The 19,649-nt window shown below is 58.4% G+C and overlaps 2 protein-coding genes across 4 annotated transcripts; one reads left to right on the forward strand and one right to left on the reverse strand.

Annotated features, from left to right (window-relative positions):
- Positions 1-531: 531 nt before the first annotated feature.
- On the forward strand, positions 532-12,694 carry PTPN18 (protein tyrosine phosphatase non-receptor type 18). Of its 2 annotated transcripts, none has more exons than XM_029067675.2 (17): positions 532-717; positions 3,301-3,409; positions 3,798-3,874; positions 4,467-4,562; positions 4,682-4,720; positions 5,184-5,252; positions 5,429-5,491; positions 6,516-6,658; positions 6,887-6,953; positions 7,134-7,211; positions 7,466-7,555; positions 9,319-9,413; positions 10,371-10,714; positions 10,907-10,986; positions 11,276-11,303; positions 12,160-12,276; positions 12,362-12,694. In XM_029067675.2, the coding sequence occupies exons 1-17, from the start codon at positions 625-627 to the stop codon at positions 12,427-12,429; spliced, it is 1,656 nt and encodes a 551-aa protein (XP_028923508.1). In that variant the 5' UTR covers positions 532-624; the 3' UTR covers positions 12,430-12,694. The 2 variants fall into 2 exon arrangements, with proteins under 2 accessions (XP_028923508.1, XP_028923507.1); XM_029067674.2 differs by having other exon boundaries at positions 533-717; positions 10,904-10,986.
- Positions 12,632-19,544, reverse strand: IMP4 (IMP U3 small nucleolar ribonucleoprotein 4). Of its 2 annotated transcripts, none has more exons than XM_029067677.2 (9): positions 19,484-19,544; positions 17,355-17,463; positions 15,507-15,590; positions 15,205-15,314; positions 14,408-14,540; positions 13,925-14,079; positions 13,606-13,700; positions 13,086-13,159; positions 12,632-12,934 (listed from the first exon to the last, which is right to left on the reverse strand). In XM_029067677.2, the coding sequence occupies exons 1-9, from the start codon at positions 19,484-19,486 to the stop codon at positions 12,822-12,824; spliced, it is 876 nt and encodes a 291-aa protein (XP_028923510.1). In that variant the 5' UTR covers positions 19,487-19,544; the 3' UTR covers positions 12,632-12,821. The 2 variants fall into 2 exon arrangements, with proteins under 2 accessions (XP_028923510.1, XP_028923511.1); XM_029067678.1 differs by lacking the exon at positions 19,484-19,544 and adding an exon at positions 15,759-15,922.
- Positions 19,545-19,649: the final 105 nt, after the last annotated feature.

The raw sequence follows: 19,649 nt of genomic DNA on the forward strand, positions 1-19,649 counted from the left end.
TTGACTTCTCCTCGCCTGTCTGAGAGCTCCAGCTCCTGCCGGGATGAGGACGAAAGCTCCCCGAACAGCTGCACAGTGAACGAGTTGGGAGAGCGGGGTCCTGGAGCCGTCCGGGATGTTATCCCCGTCCGCCAGGGTCGAGCGGGAACCTCAGGCCGAGGGCAGCTCCGGGGCCGTGAGAACCTTCCCTTTTACAATTCTCAGGGTCAGTGAAGCCCCAGAGACCTGCGAGCCTTCTCCTCGGCAGCTCTGGAGAGTCAGGACTGCCTTGAGGGAGAAGGGGCCGGCTGGAGCTCTCTCAGCCCCTCACCCTGAGGACCGACTCCTTCCCACTCTGATCCTGTCAGGGCTTTGGAGGTGTCCCTGGCTAGGTTAGGGCCTGTCCTCCCTCCTCCTCTCCCCCTCCTCCACCCCCCCACCCCAATTTCTCCTCCCCACTCCCTCCTGGCCCCCCCTCCCAGCTCCCATTGGCTGTGAGGCCTAGGCTGGGCGGTCCCCCAGCTCTGGCCGCTGTCAGACTCTCCACTTCCCCTTCAGTCTCCCGCCTACCTGGGCTGCTCCTGGTTTGCTCCCCCAGCTTGGGGCCACTCGCCTGGCCCGCCCTCTGGCCCCGGGGCCCCCACGATGAGCCGCTCCCTGGAGAACGTGCGGGGTTTCCTGGCCCAGGTGGACGCCCGGGGTGGGCAGGAGGAGGCAGTCATCGCCGGGGAGTTCAACGTGAGTTCTAGCCGCCCCTCCCCCTTGGGTCTCCAAGGATCCCCAGTTCCCCTCTTTGACTCCCCTCAAGTCCAAGACAGGGATACATAGCCCCTTTCCCAGTTTCCTCCATTCTCACAGTTCTCTGCTCGCAACCTGCTCTGATACTCTCTTCTTTTACTGATACTTCTCTTCGGATACGCCTCTTTTTCCTTCTCCCCCCTCTATCTCCTGCTTGCTTTCTTCCCCTCTCTCTCCCTCCTTCCCTGGACCCTATTTTCCCTTTTCCTCCTCCCATCGTTCTCCTCCTCCTTTTTCTTTCCATTTTATTCTCTATTCTTCTTGTCTGCTCCCTTCCCATCTCTCCAGTGACTTTCTTGGGGACCCCACCCAGCTGCTCCGCACCTTCCCACCCGAAGCACCTCAGGCTGGGAGCTGCAAGGAGGGAGCCGGTCTGGTAAAAAGAACTGAGAGATGAGGGGCTCTAGCTTACCTGGGGGAACGGGGACGGGGTTGGGGGTGAACAGGACATTCTTCTGCCAGTGAAGACCTGGAGGAGACTGGAGGAGCTAGGGACGCCTTTGTGGAGATGTGGGAAGCCGGGGGCTGCAAAGAGCTGTGAAGCAGGAGTTTGGGCTCTGGGGGAGAAGGTGATGGTTCCCAAGGGTGAACGTAGCAGTGGTGAGCCTACTGAGCTGGCATTTTCTGCAGGGGTCTCTTTCTGAGGGGCCCCCTATTCCTCCTCACCAAAGGAGGTGAAGGTGGTAGGAAAAGTAGGGAAACAAGAGGGAGTCCCAAAACCATGACAGGGCAGCAAGAGGGGGTGGGTAGAGTCCAGGGAATCGGAGCCGGATTCCCCGCCCTCCACCCCCAACCTTGATTCTTCGCTCGGCCTCAGTGTTTCCAGAATCTTCCTTCCCCCACCGACTCTGCCCCCATCACTCAGGGCTCGTACTTACGGAAAAGCTGTGCTGGCCCCCACAGCTCACTGTCTGGGGAGCGTGACTGGGCCGCCGGCTGGACTGCTCCAAGGGCACGTCCCCTGGGCAGGAGGTGGGAGCTGTGGCTCCAAGAAGGGCAGAGCGGGGCGATCCTCCCGAGAGCCCACTTTGCAGCAGGCTCAGAGTGTGCCCTGGGAACTGGGCCGGGGACAAGGGCTGCGAGGCCAAAAGGGGGCGCTCGGCGGTGGGCGCTCCTGGCTCTGCAGGGCTGGCCAGGCCTTCGTGACCCCGCTGTCCTCCACCACCCTAGAGGTTGAGGTTCTCCTAATTGGGAAGACGACGTCTCCTCTGCCCCCGCTGCAGGTGGCAGAACCAGCCCAGCCGGTGCTTGGGGGAGGGGGTTGGAAGGGAACTGGCCTGGGGGAGGGCTGCGCAGCCGGTTTTACCGGGACCCAAGAGGGCGGCAGCATCTCAAAAAGCAGTTGGGAGACTGGCTGCTTGGCTCCCGCTGGCATGACGGGCACACTGAGCTCCACGTGGTTCCAGACTCAGTCACCCTCCTGTTCCCAGAGCAGGGGCTCCTGCCTGGGAGGGGGAGTTCCTCCGGAGCCACCTAGCCACTGTCCACTGTCGCCTGGTCCCCTCTCAGCCTCAAACCACTTCCCCACTAAGCCATCAGGTAAGGTTGGTGCTGCCTATGGGGGAATGGGACGCCTATGGGGGAATGGGATGGGTCCTCCGCAGCTCCCGCTTCTGGAGAAACGCTCCCTCCCACGATGATAGTTACCCCAAGGAAACCCCCTCCGACATGGCACGGAAAATTCAGAAGTCCAGCCTCTCCCTCCCTCCCTTCCTCCCCAGACTACAAGAGGAGCCCAGAAATGGCTGTCATGTTGGACCCTGGGATAAGGGAAGGGAAGGAGGGAAGCAGCGTGTCCTGGTGGAAAGACCACAGTCCTGGCCAGTCGGAGGACTTGGGTTCTAACCCCAACTCAGGGAGGTCACTTAACTTCTCTGTGCCTCCATTTCCTCACCTCGAGACTTTAAACTCATTGTGGGCAGGAAACGGGTCTACTAATCATTTTGCATTGTACTCTCCCAAGCTCTTAGTACTGTGGTCTGCCCTCTTGAGTTGACCGATTCATTAAAATAGGGATTCAATACCTGTTCTTCCTCCTACTTAGGCCAGAAGTCTCATGTGGGACAGAGACTGTCCCTCTGAATATTCGGTATCTACCCACTTAGTTCCTTAGTTTGGTGCTTGACACATAGTGAGGGCTTAACAAACATCAGGATTATGATTACGATTAAGGGGGAGCCCTCGAGGGGCTGGAAAACAAACACGGGACAGAACCTGGCATGGAGGGGAGACATCGCCGAGGATCGGGTTTTGGGAGAAGAGCAGCGAGGAAGCAGCCCTCGTTGCTGCAGTGTTGCTGAGCTCGAGAGCTGCAGAGGAAGAGCCCTCGCTGCCCCGAGATGGGCTCGACCATGACTTCGGCAGAAAGGGGATGTTCCATCTCCCACTCCTCCAGGCCGCTCTCGGAGTCCGGCCCAGCGGGCTCCCCCTCGGGCCTGCCGCATGTGGGGCCTGTGGGGAGCTGCGCTGGGCTTTCTGTCCCCTGGCCCAGGGCCAGCTCACGTGTGGTGGTTCTCTGGTCAGGACATCCGGAACCGTTCAGCTGCGTGGCGAGGGGACAGTAACTTCTCCATGGAGACAGGCGCTAGCAAAGACAACCTGAAAAAAAACCGATACAAAGACATCCTGCCTTGTAAGAGAAGGGGGCTTTCCTGTGTGTTCAGGGGGAAATTGGGTTGGGGTGGTGGTGGATGGGGGTTGGTCTTCTCTGAGACCACTGGAGAGGGCCAGAGGGAGGGAGAGTGTGGGTAGAGGGAGGAATGGGGAAAGATTTGCTGGTTTCCATCTTCAGTTTAGCTTAACCAACCCTCAGCCTGATCTCTACTGGGTCCTTAGAGTTGTCCTCCACCCCCCACCCCGCCCCATATACACACACATCCCACACTGGCTCTCTCCCCCACCTCCCTCGCTCCTCAGTTTCTCAGTCTCAACAACTCTGGTCAACCCTAGATCGGCCACCTCCGGGTAGGGGTGGGAGCCCTCGGCTGGCCTGATTCCAGCTCTTTCCCCTTCCCCGCCAGATGACCAGACCCGGGTGCCCCTGGCCCTGTTGGAGGAGGATGGGCAGACAGACTACATCAACGCCAACTTCATCCAGGTCTCCCAAGGCTGGAGGACTTGGGGGAAGCCGGGACAGGCCATGGTGGGAGGGGAAGCTTCTCCCTAGATGAGGCCCTGATCGTGAACACTTCCCCACCTAGGCATTCCAGGTTGCCAGGCCCTACTCCTGAACCAGCTGCCTCCTCTCCAGCTGTGAAGAGGCCAGAGTGTCTTAGTGGCTAGAACACGGGCCTGAGTGTCAGAAGGACCTGGGTTCTAATCCCAGCTCTGCCGCATGTCTGCTGTGTGACCTTGGACAAGCTACTTCACTTCTCTGGGGCTCAGTTACTTCATCTGTAAAATGGGGATTAAGAATGCGAGCCCCATGTGGGACAGGGACGGTGTCCAACCTGATTACCTTGTAACTACCCCAGTGCCTAGAACAGTGCTTGGCGCATAGTAAGCGCTTAAACAAGTACCATAATTATTAAGGGCTGGGGCTGGAGACCCATGGAACTGGGTTCTCTTCCTGATGACCAGCCTGGGGCCTCCCCGATCCCTATTCTGCATTGAACAGGAGAGGGGATGGGGACCTCCAGGGGTAGAATGTCTTGTTCCCAATATGTTGCTGACCCTTTCTGTGCACTCAGGGAGTGGATGGGCGGAAGGGCTACATAGCCACTCAAGGACCACTGGCTCACACCTTGCTGGAATTCTGGAGGATGATCTGGCAGTACCACGTGAAGGTCAGTGTAGTTGGGAGACCGGCACGGGCGGAGGGACCACGTGGTGAATCCAAGAAGTGGCCAAGTAAAATGAGGCCTGTCCTTTCCCTTCTTGGGCTGATGCCTCACCCCTTCCTCAGGTGATCATCATGGCCTGTAGGGAGTTTGAGAATGGCAAGGTGAGAGTTCGTCAACACCGCCCCCACGCCTCGCTCTCTCCTCTATCCCTCTTCTTCTTGCTGTCCTCGCTCTCCTTCTGGGTCCCCTTTATGTCCCTCAGCCCCCTAACAGTCCTCCCGGCTCCCCTCACGGACTCCTGGTCCTGCTCTCCCTTCCCCCCCACGCTCAACCTCTATTCCCTTGGCCCCCCTCTCCCACAACCTCACCTCTGTCCCCCAGTCCTCATCGCTGCCCTCCCGGCCTCTTCTCTGTGTGATTCTCCTCACCCCAGCCTTTCTCCTTGGCCGCTGGCCCCCTCCAGCTCTGCTCCATCACTGCTGTGGCTGTCATCTGGACCTTCGCGGTTATGTCCGAAATCCAGTCTCTTCTTGGGGACCCGTCTCCATCTCTGGAGACAGTGAGTGTCATGACCATCCACCTTGGTTGTGGGCTCTGGAGCTCTCACCTTCCTTCCCTCCCCAGAAAAAATGTGAGCGTTACTGGCCCCTGGAGCAGGAACCGCTCCAGATCGGACCGTTCTCTGTCGTCCAGGTAAATGGGGACCGAGCTCTGGGTGGGGGGTGGGGGGGGTGTTTCTCCAGGGGACATGGAGAGGAGTAAGGCGGGCAGGAAGAGGTCGCCTAAAACTGGTTTGCATCATTGCAACTTTACAACTCTCTTCTCCTTTCCTCTCTGTGGCTTTGTCCCCTGGTTCTTATGCTGGGAAGACAAGGGAAAAGCAGCTGAACCCGGATGTGCTGCTGCGGTCTATGACCGTCACCTTCCAGAGGGTAAGCGTGGGAAGCTACAGTCCAGTCCCAAGGAATCTCTCCCGATCCCCGGCCCTTTCCCTCCCCCTGCTTCTGTCAGGGAGTCAGAGCTCAATCCCCACTCAAGAGGAAGGGACTGGAGGGGAGGGGAGTCTGACGAATAGGGACCCTTCACCTCAAAGCGTGTGGTGAATACGTCAGGGGTAAAGGCTCTGAGCTCACTAGAAATGCGCAGCCAAATTTGCCAAATTCTTCACCTCATTTTCTTCTCTGGTTATAAGTAATGAAGCTAGTGTAAAGATTCTGAAACTGTTAGGGTTTGTCATCAAGCAGCCAGTGGGGCTGCTCGGAGTCAGGATAAGACTAAACAATGCCAGCTATACATATATGTGCCAACTGCAGACTGATGCCTGTTGGAAAGAGCTTTCTCTGCCGTTCCTTTGTCTTTATACTTCCAGAATTTTATTGCTAACACAGTTGATAATGGGGTTATTTTTTAATGGTATTTGTTAGGGGTTTATTATGTGCCAGGCACTGCACTAAGCGCTGGTGTAGATACAAGCTTATGAGGTTGGACAAAATCCACGTCCCACATAAAACTCACAGTTTTTAATCCCTATTTTACAGATGAGGTACCTGAGACTTAGAGAAGTTAAGTGGCTTGCCCAGGACCACATAGTAGACATGTGGCAGAGCTGGGACTAGACCCAGGTCCTTCTGACTCCCAAACCCGAGCTCTTTCCATTAGGCCACACTGCTTCCCTGTTAAAACTCTTTTTGTTTTTAGTTAGTACATTTTTAAAAATTATTTCCATGTGACCAAACTTTTGGATTAACATTCATCGCTACTGCCCCCCATACCAAGCTGGGCCTTCTCAGCAGAGGTCCCATAGGACGGTGTCCCCAGTCCCAACTCCCAGGAGACTATCTTCTACGTTAAAGCCATCTGGGTGCCCCTAGATCTTGGGGAGTGGACCGGGGGATAAGGAAAGGTGGGAGCTGGGTCCTGGAGAAAGGCCCATAATCTGTCTGTCGGGACTGGTAGGACACGCGAACACTGAGCCAGTTTCACTATATGGCGTGGCCAGACCGGGGCATTCCTGACAACACGGGCCACTTCCTGTCCATGGTGGAGGAGGCGCGGAGAACCAAGGGGGATGATCCTGCCCCTCTCTGTGTACACTGCAGGTATGAGATCCCCTCTCTCCCTCCTCTTAACCCCAAACTCATAGCCCTTCCCGAATTAGAGTCCCTTCCCCAGGCCAGGGTCATCACAGGCCCACCTCTCCTGACTTGGCACCACCGTCCCCTTCCACCTCCTGAAATCTCTCCCCAGCCCATTCCTTGAGTCCTCACTCTCTCTCAGTTCCCTCTTCCCTCCCCTCCCCTGACTCTATCCCTCTCCCTCTCTCTCAGTGCTGGCTGTGGCCGGACGGGTGTGATATGCACCGTCGATTACGTTCGCCATCTCCTCCTCAAGCAGGTACCAGTCCTAAGAGTTGAGGGGTTTGTGTGAGTGTACCTGTGTAGACGTGCTTGCGGGTGCCAGTCCATGAATGCGTGTGGGGTGTGTGGTGTGTGTGTGTGTGTGAATGAGCTGTATCGGGGGGAGGGGGGAGACCCCTTCTCTCAGCTGCTCTCCCCACCGTGTCTCCGACTCCAGAGGATCCCTCCAAATTTCAGCATCTTTGATATCGTTCTGGAGATGCGGCGGCAGCGGCCTTCAGCCGTGCAGACCCAGGTAAGAGCAAGACAGAGGTGGTCCCGCCTAGGAGAAGGGGGGTTTTCCCTCCTAACACCCCCCAACATGAGTGAGCGAAGATGCTCCCACTCCTCCCTCCCTTCCCCGTTCCTGTCTCTGACCCGGGGAGAGTCCGGTGGCTTTAGCCTGACTGAGGTCAGTCAGGCTGGGAGCCCCCTGGGCCCGGTGAGGGGAGTCAGAAAAGATGAGTTCCCCCCTGACGTCCCTCATCTGTCCCCGCTTCTTCTCACTAGGAGCAGTATAAATTTGTGTACCACATCGTGGCAGAGATGTTCCGGGTGGCGCTGGACACCACCACCCCCAACAGTGAGAATCTCAAGGAGGTACGGGCTTGCCTGGCCCTGGCCGCTGCCGGGGCACTCTAGGGACACTGTGGGAGGTTGGAAGGGAGGCAGGGAGGGGGGGCAAGGCCCGGAGGCTGGGGGCTAGAGGCTCAGTGGCAAGAACCCGGGCTTGGGAGTCAGAGGTCGTGGGTTCTAATCCTGTCTCCCTCACTTAGCTGTGTGACTTTGGGCAAGTCACTTAACTTCTCTGTGCCTCAGTTCCCTCATCTGTAAAATGGGGATTAAGATGGTGAGGTCCACGTGGGACAACCTGATCACCTTGTATCTACTTAGAGAAGCAGCGTGGCTTAGTGGAAAGAGCACGGGTTGGGAGTCAGAGGTCGTGGGTTCTAATCCCCACTCCGCCACTTGTCTGCTGTGTGATCGTGGACAAGTCACTTCACTTCTCTGGGCATCAGTTACCTCATCTTTAAAAAGGGGGTTAAAAAAATGTGAGCCCCACGTGAGACAATCTGATGACCCTGTATCTCCCCCAGCGCTTAGAACAGTGCTCAGCACGGAGTAAGTGCTTAACAAATACCATAATTATTATTGTTACCCCAGCGCTTAGAACCGTGCTCGACACATAGTAAGCGCTTAACAAATACCATTGTCGTTTAGACCGGGAGCCCGTTATCGGGCAGGGTTTGTCTCTGTTGCCGAATTGTCCATTCCAAGCGCTTAGGACAGTGCTGTGCACATAGTAAGCGCTCAGTAAATCCGATGAATGAACGAATGGAGGCTGGGGGCGGCTCCCCATCCCCCGGCGGCTTCAATGCCCAAGGCTGCAAGCAGAGGTTGCGGCCGGTAGGGGGCGCGCGGGCTCCACGGCGGGGGTAGTCAGGCCCCGTTCTCCCACCCGCCGCCAGGGGGCGCGCTGCCCCCGCCGGCCGCCCCCCTCCACCCCCGGGCCCAGATGCCCCCGATGCCCCCGATGCCCTGATGCCCCCAGCTGCCCGCCCTTCTCCTCTCCAGCCCGAGCCCCTGCGGCTTCGGGCAGGTCACCTAACTTCTCTGGGCCTCAGTGACCTCATCGGGAAAATGGGGTTGAAGACCGTGAGCCCCACGTGGGGCAACCTGATCACCTTGTGTCTACCCCAGCGCTTAGTACAGTGCTTGGCAACTCGTAAGCGCATAACAAATACCACTATCATCGCTCCCCACCAACCCCCGCCATGGCCTCGCCCACTCCGCCACCCTCGGTCGCCCGGAGGGAGCCCTTCTGACCGGGCTCCCCTCGTTCAAGGCCTTAGCTGGCTGATGGGGGGAGGGGTCCCGGAGGAGGAGGCACTCGGGGGGTCGTGCACGGCTAGAACCCCAAAACCCCTCCGGAGTTAGTCATGCCCTCCAGTGCCGCCCCTTCCCCCTGCCCCGGCCTTCCACCCCGGTGGGCCCGCGGCGGGAGCTGGGAGACCCCCGCCGGCCTGCACCAAGGGATTTTCCCTGGTGGGCTCGGAGGGGCCGAGGAGGTCCGGAAACGCCCCCGCCCGCCGCTTCCTCGCCATCCGGGCTGCAAGGGGTTAACGTGCCTCTGTCGGCACAGAAGGGCGGGTTAGTGACATTGGGACACTTCCTGACAGAGGAAACCCAGCTCTGCTCGGCCCAGCTCGGCCCTGCTCGGCCCAGCCAGGCCCAGCCCGGCCCAGTCCGGCCCATCCCAGCTGGCCACCCCTGCTCTCTGGTTCTGGGGAAGGGAGGGGGCCTCGCGCTCTCCTCGCCCTCTTTCCATCTCTCTGTCTCTGTCGTTGTGTCCCTCTCCACAGGGCCGGCTGCTGCCCCTCTATGACGACGCGCTCTCCCTACGGCCCCATCGCCGCCAACACCCCTCGCCCCCCTGCCAGCCCCCGAACATCTTAAGGTAGGATCCCCCGCCTCCCTCCGGCCACGACCCCAGGAGGGCAGAGGAGCCCGGCTCAAGGGGCCGGCCGAGAAATCAGGCAGCAGCCCCCACCCCGGCCCCAACCCGACCCAAACCGCCCCGCAGGTCAGAGGCGGTGGGACGGAGGGTCAGGACCCACGAATCCCACACCTCCTCCTGGGAGGGGCCCGAGGGCAGACCCAGGGCCGATCGGGCCCGAGGGCTGACCCCAGGGCCGCCACACACAGACCGGGCCCGAGGGCCGACCCGGAGCCGACCTAGGGCCGCTGCAAGCCGCAAGCCGGCTGCTCATTCCCAGGACGGGTCCTGGGCCTCGACGCCCTCCCCCCTCCCCCCCCATCCTCCCTACTTCTCTCACGACTCAAAACCAGCCCCGCCTTCCAGTTCCCAAATGGGTTTTCTGAAACTCGGTATCTGGCGGGGCCGGTTATTTGACCTCAAGAGGAGGAGAGCTTCTCTGATGGCGTCCCAAGCCAGCTTCACGGCTCCGGAAGGGTAGGGGCCGTCAGGGACCCCCACAGCTCCCTCCGTCAAGGCTCTACGTGGTCGTGGCCGGGAACCATCTCCACTCCGCAGGCCAGGCTGGAAATGTACTGTTTTCTGATTCTGTGGGTTTGTGTTGATGAGACTTCTGGCAGCTGGGTTCCCTCCACCTCTCTCAACTCCGCCCGTAGGCCCGGGCAGTTTCTGTTCTCCAAAAGCCGGGGTTGACTACTTCTCCCTCTCCCACTCACTCGGCCCCAGAGCTGGACTGCCGCCTTCTACTCTGGCCCCCCCTCCCCCAGCCCCTAATCATGAGGGACAGCTGGCTCTGGGAATGGGACGGAGGCCGGAGTAACCCAGGGTTGGAAGGAATGGCCGGTGGGAGTCGACCGCAGGCTGAGGTTCCCAGACCCAATTGGATCTTGTTCTCCTTTTCTCCCCCCTCTCCCCTAGGAGCATCTCTGTGCCAGGGGAGCCCGTGGGACCTTTGCCTCCCACAGAGCCAGCCCGGGGCATGAACGACACCTACGCCGTAGTCCACAAGCGAGGGCCCCCTCCCCCCTCCTCCGAATCCAAGCCCCGGGAGCCCCAGTACGACAACGTGACGGCGGGGGGCTCGGCCCCGGCGGAGGTCCCGTTGTACAGCACGGTCCGATCCCGCGGCCAGCGGGGCGCCAGTCCGGAACAGGCCCCTCCGGAGCTCAGGGTTCCCCGCCCTACCAACTCTCTCCCCGGTAGTCCCAGCCACCGACCCACACCCACAACCGAGTACACCCAAGTGAACTTCCCCAGCCCAGGTGAGGTCGGAGGACCGGCTCGGCGCTCATCAGCTTCCGGGCCTAGAAGAGGAGTCGGGGGCGTGGGGAGGGTGGCAACAGTTTGAGCTGGGAGGCGGGGCTCCTGGGTCCCACTCGTACTGGTCTTCGGGTGAACGAGAGCTGGGTGGCCGAAAAGGGCATCTCTTTCTCCCTTCCTTTTCACTGCAGCAGACAGCCCCTCCCACTGTTGCCCCTCGCCGGTCTCCAGCAATGGCAGCGGGAAAACTCTCCTCAGAAATCTGCTCCCCCCGGTGAGTCTTGCCCCCCTACTGGAGCAGAGACCTCCCCCACATCCTCTTTTTTGGAACACCCTGCCCTCCCTTTCCAGCACAGCACTTCCCAGCTTTCCTCCCTCCGACCCCCTCTTGGCTAGCCTCAGCTCCAGCTTGGTCCTTCCCCTCCCCGTCCTGGAGAAAATGAGATCGACCGTGTTCCCTAAAGGGACCCGGCCATGGGAGCCTTTCCGCTTTGGGAGACCTCGGCTCCCTTCCTGCCTGGCTTTAAAGTTTTTCTAAATTCTGTCCCCGCTCCATTCTGCAGGTCTTTACTCCCTCAGCTGGAAAAAGAGGTAAGTAACGTGGGGTGGGGAGGGGCAGGCATCCCTCTGCCACATAGAGAAGCAGGGTAGCTTAGTGGAAAGAGCCTGGGCTTGGGAGTCAGAGGTCATGAGTTCGAATCCCAGCTCTGCCACTTGTCAGCTATGTGACTGTGGGCAAGTCACTTCACTTCTCTGGGCCTCAGTTCCCTCATCTGTAAAATGGGGATTAACTGTGAGCCTCATGTGGGACAACCTGATGACCCTGTATCTCCCCCAGCGCTTAGAACAGTGCTCTGCACACAGTAAGCACTTAACAAATACCAACATTATTATTATGGGAATCCCTTGTACTGCAGGGAAGGGAAGGGACACTGAAAAGGGAACTGAACTCCCAACCAATAGAGCTGCCTTCCCTCTGAAGAGCCCCACCCCATTCCCTTGGGTGGAAGAAGTACAGAAAGAGGGGGGGTGGTGGGGGGAGGCGTCAGCAGAGTCAGAGGACCTGGATTCTAGTCTCAGCTCTACCCTTTTTCCGCAGTGTGACCTTGGACAAGTCATTTAACTTCTGTGTCTGTTTCCTCGTTTGTGAAATGGAGATTAAATCTACTGCCTCCTGTTTAGACTGTGAGCCCCCGGTGGGCCAGACTGTGTCCAACTTCATTATCTTGTAGTCTCCCAGTGTCTAGTACAGTGCTGGGTGCATAGTAAGCGCTTAAATACCATAACCAACAAGAGAACATAAAATACTAACCAAATGCGAACAGCAGCCCCACCATGACGGGGGGAGCCGCGGTGGGCAGCTCCGGGCGGCGAGAGGGTAGAAGAGGCAGGCCCGGGCCAGGTGCTAACAGACGTAAACCGTATTTCTGGGTGGGTTGCGGGGGAGGCGGGGGCAGTTTCTCCTCTCCAGGCACCTCCGGAAATCCGTCATCAGGGGCGTATGAAGACATAGGAGAAATCACAGCCAGGAGCAACGTGACTGGGCTCCACCCCAGCAACTTAGGTAGACGGTGGAGGTGAGCGGTGGGAGGATGGATCCTTGGGAAGCCCCAGGTGCGCCCTGACCTCCCTCCTCCCTCCCTCCTCAGGCTTCAACATTCGCATCGGGAAACCTAAAGGTCCCCGAGACCCTCCAGCTGAGTGGAGCCGTGTGTAGAGGAAGACGCCCGCCTCTGGCCGCCACCCGGCCGCCTCGAGGACGTGGGCCTCTCGTTAGGATGCCCCTGTGTCGGGGCCCCCAGGCCGGACAGGCAGAAGAACAGACCCTTTCCTTGCTCCCCAAGAGAGCCGTCCACTCCAGTTTCCCCTCGTAAGGGGACGACTGGCCACAGCTGCAGGCAGGTTGTGGCCAGGAGACATTTCAATGAGAGACTGTCTTTATTGTACTGACAATGAAGGAAAATAAAGTCTGTGTCCCAGAACACGGCGGCTCCGGTTCCTCCCTGCAGGGAAGTGGGGAACCGCCGCCGCAACCGGGTGGAGCCCCGTCGGGCGGGAGAGTCAGGTGGAGCGGAGGAGAGAGGAGTGTGGGGGGTGAGGGAGAGACTCCTACTCCACACTCAGGAACTTCCTCTTGCGGGCAGTGTTGGTGTAAGGATGCCAGCGCCATTCCACTTCAGCCGTATTCTCGTTCTCCAGCGTGCCCAGCTTGATCATGTACACTGCAGAAGATGAAGATGGGGCGGGGGGGTTAGCTCCGGGAGAAAAGAAAGGGGGCCCCCACCCCACTCCGCCCAGATCCTCCCCACCGTCAGGCCCAGGTGGGAGGGGTCGCCTCCCTCCTACCAACACAGTTGCCCTAGAGACACTCACACTTCATCTCAAACCGGGGCCCTACTTCTGACAGCTCCACGGTGCGGTGATCGGGCTTCTTGTACACGTGGTGCCTGGAGGGAGGAGAGGGAGGACAAGGGAGAGGCAGGTGCAGGGAGAAGAATGGGAGAAGATGATGGGTGAGGGGCTGGGGCCAGAAGAGAAGCCCGGAACCTGCCTTCCAGCCATCCCCGTACTTCCTGAGCAGAGGATACTCCCCCGACCCCGGCCAGAGGGGAAGGGGTGAGGGCACAGATTTGACCGGTCCGCCCTCCTTCATTCTGACTGTAAAGTCCAGTCTCAACTAGAGACGATGCAGACCATCCCTTCCCGGGTGCTACCACCTCGAGAGCGTAAACTCGTTGCGGGCAGGGCAAGTGTCTACCAACTCTGGCGCGTTGTACTCTCCCAAGTACTTAATACAGTGGTCCGCACTCAGTAAACGCTTAATAAATACCACCGATTCCTTGCCGCCCCGGATAACCCCTTGTGATATGAGGGCTGTGCACCCTGAGCCCACCTGAAGGAAATATAGTCATCCTGGTTGGCAAAGGTGATGATGCGGTGGCTGTCTTCCTTGGGCACCGGGAACAGATACTTAAGGATGCCGGAGACCTGAGAGGGGAGAAATAGGGGAGAGGCAGGGTAGGGTCACAGAGCCTCGGCCCCTCGTCGCCCGTTCATCGCCCTGCCCCGTCCTCAGGGGAGCCCCGGCGACCCGGAGGAGGACCCGGGCGAGGCTGCGGCTCCGGCCCCACCGCAGGGACGTGAGGGGGCCGATCCTAAATCTCTCGCAAGCCGGGCGGGGGTTGGGACAGAGAAGCCGCCGGGAGACTCACCCGCTGCCCGAGGCGGGAGGAGAAGCCGTGCAGGATGAGGTGGGGCAGGGCCTCGGACATGGTGCCCAGATCTGGAATGTCATGCCGCATCACCACATTGCAGAGTGTGAAATAGGCGGTAGGGCCAAAGGGCAGGTGGCATACGATGAGCCCGACTGGTGACGGAGAAGTAGGTTATTCCAGCCCCTTCCCGGCCTCGGGTGAGGCAGAAGGTTTTTTACCCCAAATCACATCCTAGCCCGGGAAGGACCTTTCAAGGGAATGCCCCTACCCCAACCCCAAGTCCCACCACCTCAGACCCCCCTCCTAATAAAGGTGGGCTCGCCTAGGACGGCAGCCGTACCACCGCCGGGGCTTCCGCTGTACCCCTCCGGATGTACGCCCCGCCCCGACAGGACTGGGACCTGGGGGTGTTCTCTCCCGTCAAGGGCCAAGGATGAAGCTCCTGGACAGCCCTAGTTGGCCGAACCGGGGCTGACTCACCAGGCGTCCCACGGTGTTCGTGCACCATCAGCAGGTCGGTGACGCCGTTGGCCTTGCAGGCCTGGACCAGCGAGCCCACCTCGTGCCGCCCCCGATTCATGCGCTGGGCCCCTGGGAACACCAACTTCAGTTCCTGGATGCCAAACAAGGAGAGACAGCGGTAAAACACGTGAAAGAGCACGGACCTGGGGGCCAGAGGATGTGGGTTCTAATCCCAGCCCGGCCATCTAGCCGCCCTGTGACTGCGAGCGACTTCTCTGGGTCTCCCTTTCCTCATTTGTAAAACAGGGATTCAATGCCCGTTCTCCTCAGACTGCGAGATCCAGGTGGGACAGGGACTACGTCTGACCGGATTATCTTGTATCCACCTCAGCATTTAGTACATAAAGTGCTTGGCGCTTAGTTGGCACTGAAGTACCACGATCATTAAAGCAGGTGTCAAAGTGTGTAGAAGGTGGGGGAGAAAAACTCGCACCCATCTCCTTGGTCAGTCTTGGACCAACTACGCACCTGGTGGCCCCGATCACGAAGACCAGCATAGGCTGCGGAGAGGCAACAGGCGGAATGATAATAATAGTAATTGTGGTATTTAAGTGCTTAGTATGTGCCAGGCCCTGTTCTAAGCGCTGGGGTGGATACATGCAAATCCTGGCAGACACAGTCCCCATCTCCTGTCCGGCTCACAGTCTCCATCCCCATTTTACAGAGGAGGGGACTGAGGCCCAGAGAAGTGAAGTGACTTGCCCAAGGTCCCACAGCAGACAAGAAGCCCAGATTCCTCAGCTTGTTCTCCCCACCTTGGCAAACATCTTGAGGCGGGAACTGGGATCTCGGGAGGTGGTGATCATGATCTTGGGGTCTTCCACTCCAGCCCAACGGTATTCATCGTCCACATGGCTGCACACACCTGGGAGCGGGGGAGGGGAGAATTAATGGGGACCGTGGGGGTGGGGAGGCGGGGAGAGGAGGAGAGGGAGGGGCCCATGAGACTGCAATCGATCCTCGGTCGACTTCCGAATTAGCATTTTCCTTCCTTCCAGAACAGGGAATTGGACCCCCCACATCTTCTCCCCCTCTCCCACTACCGTGCCTTCCTCACCTTCTCCGCCTTTGTCGTCAAACTCCAAGGCCCCTTGCAGGGCCAAAGCTTCCTTCCGGAGCTCGGTGGGGATGAGCCGATTTTCTGTAAAAAGAAGCAGAAAGAGGTGAGACTCTACTCTACGGGGACTCGCCTGACCCCGTCCCCACCCATCGGGGCCTCATCGCCTCCCTCGGATCTGCGGCCGCCCTCGCCTTGAGAGAAGCCCGGCGGCCCCTTCCCCCTTCTCTGCCACCCTCCAAACCCCCAAACCTGTGGGGGAGGATTAAAGCTGAACTGGGGAGAGGCAGGACCAGTCCAGCTTGCGCTTTGGCTGGGTCAAAAATCCAGAGTCTGGATCAATCTGCCTTAGTCTCTGCTTACGCTGGGTCCAGCATCAACACTGGTGGCAAAGAAGCAGCGCCCAGAAATCCGCTCTGAAACACAGTTTTCCCGGTATCTAAGCGCTTCCACTTCGGCACCATCTGAACGAGAGGGTTAGGGAGCCAACCAGCCCTGGCCTAGGCCCAGTCGGGCTTGATCTGTGTCAACCGAACCGGCCCCGAGGGCGGGCTCTGGTGCCACAGGCTGTCTCGAGTCCACTCAGGACCCTAGCGCCAGTCAAGTCCACGTATTTCCCGGCGGGGACGCGGTCTCGAACCCAGCCTATCTGAGAGAAACCCTGGGACCCCAGTGTTCGGTCCAGCGAACGCTGCATCAAACGGTGAACCCGAATGGCCCAGAAGTGGTCCACTCATTCAATAGTATTTATTGAGCGCTTACTATGTGCAGAGCACTGTACTAAGCGCTTGGGATGAACAAATCGGCAACAGATAGAGACAGTCCCTGCCGTTTGACGGGCTTACAGTCTAATCGGGGGAGACGGACAGACAAGAACAATGGCACTAAACAGCATCAAGGGGAAGAACATCTCGTAAAAACAATGGCAGCTAAATAGAATCAAGGCGATGTACAATTCATTAACAAAATAAATAGGGTAACGAAAATATATACAGTTGAGCGGACGAGTACAGTGCTGTGGGGATGGGAAGGGGAGAGGTGGAGGAGCAGAGGGAAAAGGGGAAAATGAGGCTTTAGCTGCGGAGAGGTAAAGGGGGGATGGCAGAGGGAGTAGAGGGGGAAGAGGAGCTCAGTCTGGGAACGCCTCTTGGAGGAGGTCCCCAGTACTTCTTTTATTAATAATAATAATCGTGGAATCTGTTAGAAGCTTACTATGTGTCAGGCAATGACAGTCTAATCAGGGGAGACAGATGGACAAAAACAAGACAACATAATCACGATAAACAGAATCAAGGGGATGGACACTTCATTAACAATAATATTAATAATAATAGTGGCATCTATTAAAAGCTTACTATGTGCCAGGCACTGTACTAAGCGCTGGGGCAGACACCATGTAATCAGATTAGACAACAGTCCCTGTCCCACACAGGGCTCACGGTCTTAATCCCCATTTTACAGATGAGGTAACCGAGGTACACAGACATGAAGTCCTTCTGAAGCTCATTATGGGCTGCTAATTCTGATGTTTTGTACTCTCCCAAGTGCTTAGCACCTAGTAAGTGCTCAATAAATACCATTGATTGGCTGATCTAGGCCCAGCAGGGTTCAGTTTCAGCCTCTCTGATCTTGCGAGGGGGGATTTTTCCCTGAGTGAGTCGGATTAAAGAGGCTGAGCCCGGGCAGGGCGGAGATCGGCATCCTGGCTCGGCCCTTGGTTGGCTACTCCGTCTGGGACTTCCTGGGCCGGGGAGACGGATGGTTGGATGGATAGATGGATGGTTGGATGGTTAGAGGGATGGATGGATGGAGAGAGATTCTGTGTGTGCGTTGGGGTGGCCACTGTACCATCTAAGGCTTTCTTGAGTCTCTCCTTTTTATCCTCGATGGCGCGCTGCTTCTCCTCCTGCGCTTTGCGGTAGAGGTACTCCCGGCGTTGACGGGCCTCGCGGCGCAACTGCGGAGAAAAACGAGAATCCGAGATGGGTAGCGGCCCCGGTCCCGATGGCTCGAGGTTCCTGGCTCTCAGACCTGACGGAGGAGGCGGAGGCGCGACCCCTTGACCCTTCTCCCCCACACCCCGGGAGCCGGGCCTGCGCTCGGCCAACGGATGCCACGTGCAGGAATAATAATAATAATGATGGTATTTGTTAAGCGCTTACTATGCGCCAAGCACTGTCCTAAGCGTTGGGTGGGGATATAAGGTGATCAGGTTGTCCCACGCAGGGCTCAGTCTTCAGCCTCATTTTACAGAGGAAGCAACTGAGGCAGAGAGAAGTGAAGTGACTTGCCCACAGTCACACAGCTGGCAAGTGGCAGAGCCGGGATTTGAACCCATGACCTCTGACTCCCCAACCCGGGCTCTTTCCACTGAGCCACGCTGCTTCCCCCACTTGCCCAATCGGCCCGTCAATCGATCAGCGACCTCGTTGTGGGGTGCTCAGTCCGGTGCTCTGCACCCAGTAAGCGCTCAAAAAATATGACCCAATGAACGGATGAACGTGTCGCTGAGTGTGGACTCTCTCGAGCGCTGGGGACAGTGCTCTGCGACCCGTAGGCCCTCGAGACGTGCGATTGATTGATTCAACCTTATGCCTCGGCTGCGCGCATTTATGGGACGTGTACTGGGTGCAGAGCACTGGACTTGCCCCTTCCTACCTCTCCTCCCTTCTCTCTTTCTACCGCCCACCCCGCACGCTCCGCTCCTCTGCCGCCCACCTCCTCACCGTCCCTCGGTCTCGCCTATCCCGCCGTCGACCCCCGGGTCACGTCCTCCCGCGGTCCTGGAACGCCCTCCCTCCTCACCTCCGCCAAACTGATTCTCTTTCCCTCTTCAAAACCTTACTTAAAAATCACCTCCTCCAAGAGGCCTTCCCAGACTGAGCTCCTCTTCCCCCCCTACTCCCTCTGCCATCCCCCCTTTACCTCTCCGCAGCTAAAGCCTCATTTTCCCCTTTTCCCTCTGCTCCTCCACCTCTCCCTTCCCATCCCCACAGCACTGTTCCCGTCCGCTCAACTGTATATATTTTCGTTACCCTATTTATTTTGTTAATGAATTGTACATCGCCTCGATTCTATTTAGTTGCCATTGTTTTTACGAGATGTTCTTCCCCTTGACGCTGTTTAGTGCCATTGTTCTTGTCTGTCCGTCTCCCCCGATTAGACTGTAAGCCCGTCAAACGGCAGGGACTGTCTCTATCTGTTGCCGACTTGTTCATCCCAAGCGCTTAGTACAGTGCTCTGCACATAGTAAGCGCTCAATAAATACTATTGAATGAATGAATGAATAAGTGCTGGGGGGAGTAATAATAATAACAATAATAATAATGTTGGTATTTGTTAAACGCTTACTATGCGCCGAGCACTGTTCTAAGCGCTGTGGCAATCAGGTTCTTTCATTCATTCACTCAATAGTATTTACTGAGCGCTTACTATGTGCAGAGCACCGTACTAAGCGCTTGGAATGGACAAATCGGTAACAGATAGAGACAGTCCCTGCCCTCTGACGGGTTTACAGATCTAATCGGGGGAGATGGACAGACAAGAACGATGGCAATACACAGAATCAAGGGGAGGCAGGGGTCGCCGGTTCCAATCCCGCTTCCTATCGACTGTGTGACCCTGGGCGAGTCATTTCACTTCCCTGGGCCTCACTGACCTCATCTGCAAAATGGGGATCATTCATTCATTCGAGAAGGCGCGGGGCTCAGCGGCAAACGCGAGGCTCCCGGTCTTCACCCCCATTTTCCAGACCGAGGTCACTGAGGCCCGGGGAAGTGACTTGCCCACAGTCCCCCAGCTAAGTGGCAGAGGCGGGATTCGAACCCACGACCTGGGACTCCCCAGCCCGGGCTCGTGCCACTGAGGCCAGGCTGAGCACTGGGGAGTCGGAAGGTCTCTCCTCAGGTCCTCTGCAGGACCTTCGGCCGTTGCCCCCCGCCATCACCGTCCCCCGACCCGGCCGGCAGGTCCCTTACCATGACCGCTCCTTCCTCCTGGCCTCACGAGCTCCCCCGCGCCTGCGCGCCGCCCGCTGGCCCAGCCCTCCTCCGCGCAGCCAATAGGAGCCGGCCGCTCGGTCCCGCCCTGAGCGCGGCGGCCAATCGAGACGGAGCGGGGGGCGGGGGGAACGCGACGCCGACC

The sequence above is a fragment of the Ornithorhynchus anatinus genome, chromosome 6, assembly GCF_004115215.2.
Source record: "Ornithorhynchus anatinus isolate Pmale09 chromosome 6, mOrnAna1.pri.v4, whole genome shotgun sequence".
NCBI lineage: Eukaryota > Metazoa > Chordata > Mammalia > Monotremata > Ornithorhynchidae > Ornithorhynchus > Ornithorhynchus anatinus.

What these genes read in the sequence shown, in the direction of transcription:
- PTPN18 (XM_029067674.2), top strand. Translation starts at nt 625, where the DNA reads ATGAGCCGCTCCCTGGAGAACGTGCGGGGTTTCCTGGCCCAGGTGGAC. An exon ending in ATACAAAGACATCCTGCCTT is followed by an intron (nt 3,410 to 3,797) that starts GTAAGAGAAGGG and finishes CTTCCCCGCCAG; the next exon opens with ATGACCAGACCCGGGTGCCC. An exon ending in CCTCTCTGTGTACACTGCAG is followed by an intron (nt 6,659 to 6,886) that starts GTATGAGATCCC and finishes CCTCTCTCTCAG; the next exon opens with TGCTGGCTGTGGCCGGACGG.
- IMP4 (XM_029067677.2), bottom strand. An exon ending in TGACGACAAAGGCGGAGAAG is followed by an intron (nt 15,315 to 15,506) that starts GTGAGGAAGGCA and finishes CCCCGCTCCCAG; the next exon opens with GTGTGTGCAGCCATGTGGAC. An exon ending in CCTCCCGCCTCGGGCAGCGG is followed by an intron (nt 13,701 to 13,924) that starts GTGAGTCTCCCG and finishes CTCCCCTCTCAG; the next exon opens with GTCTCCGGCATCCTTAAGTA.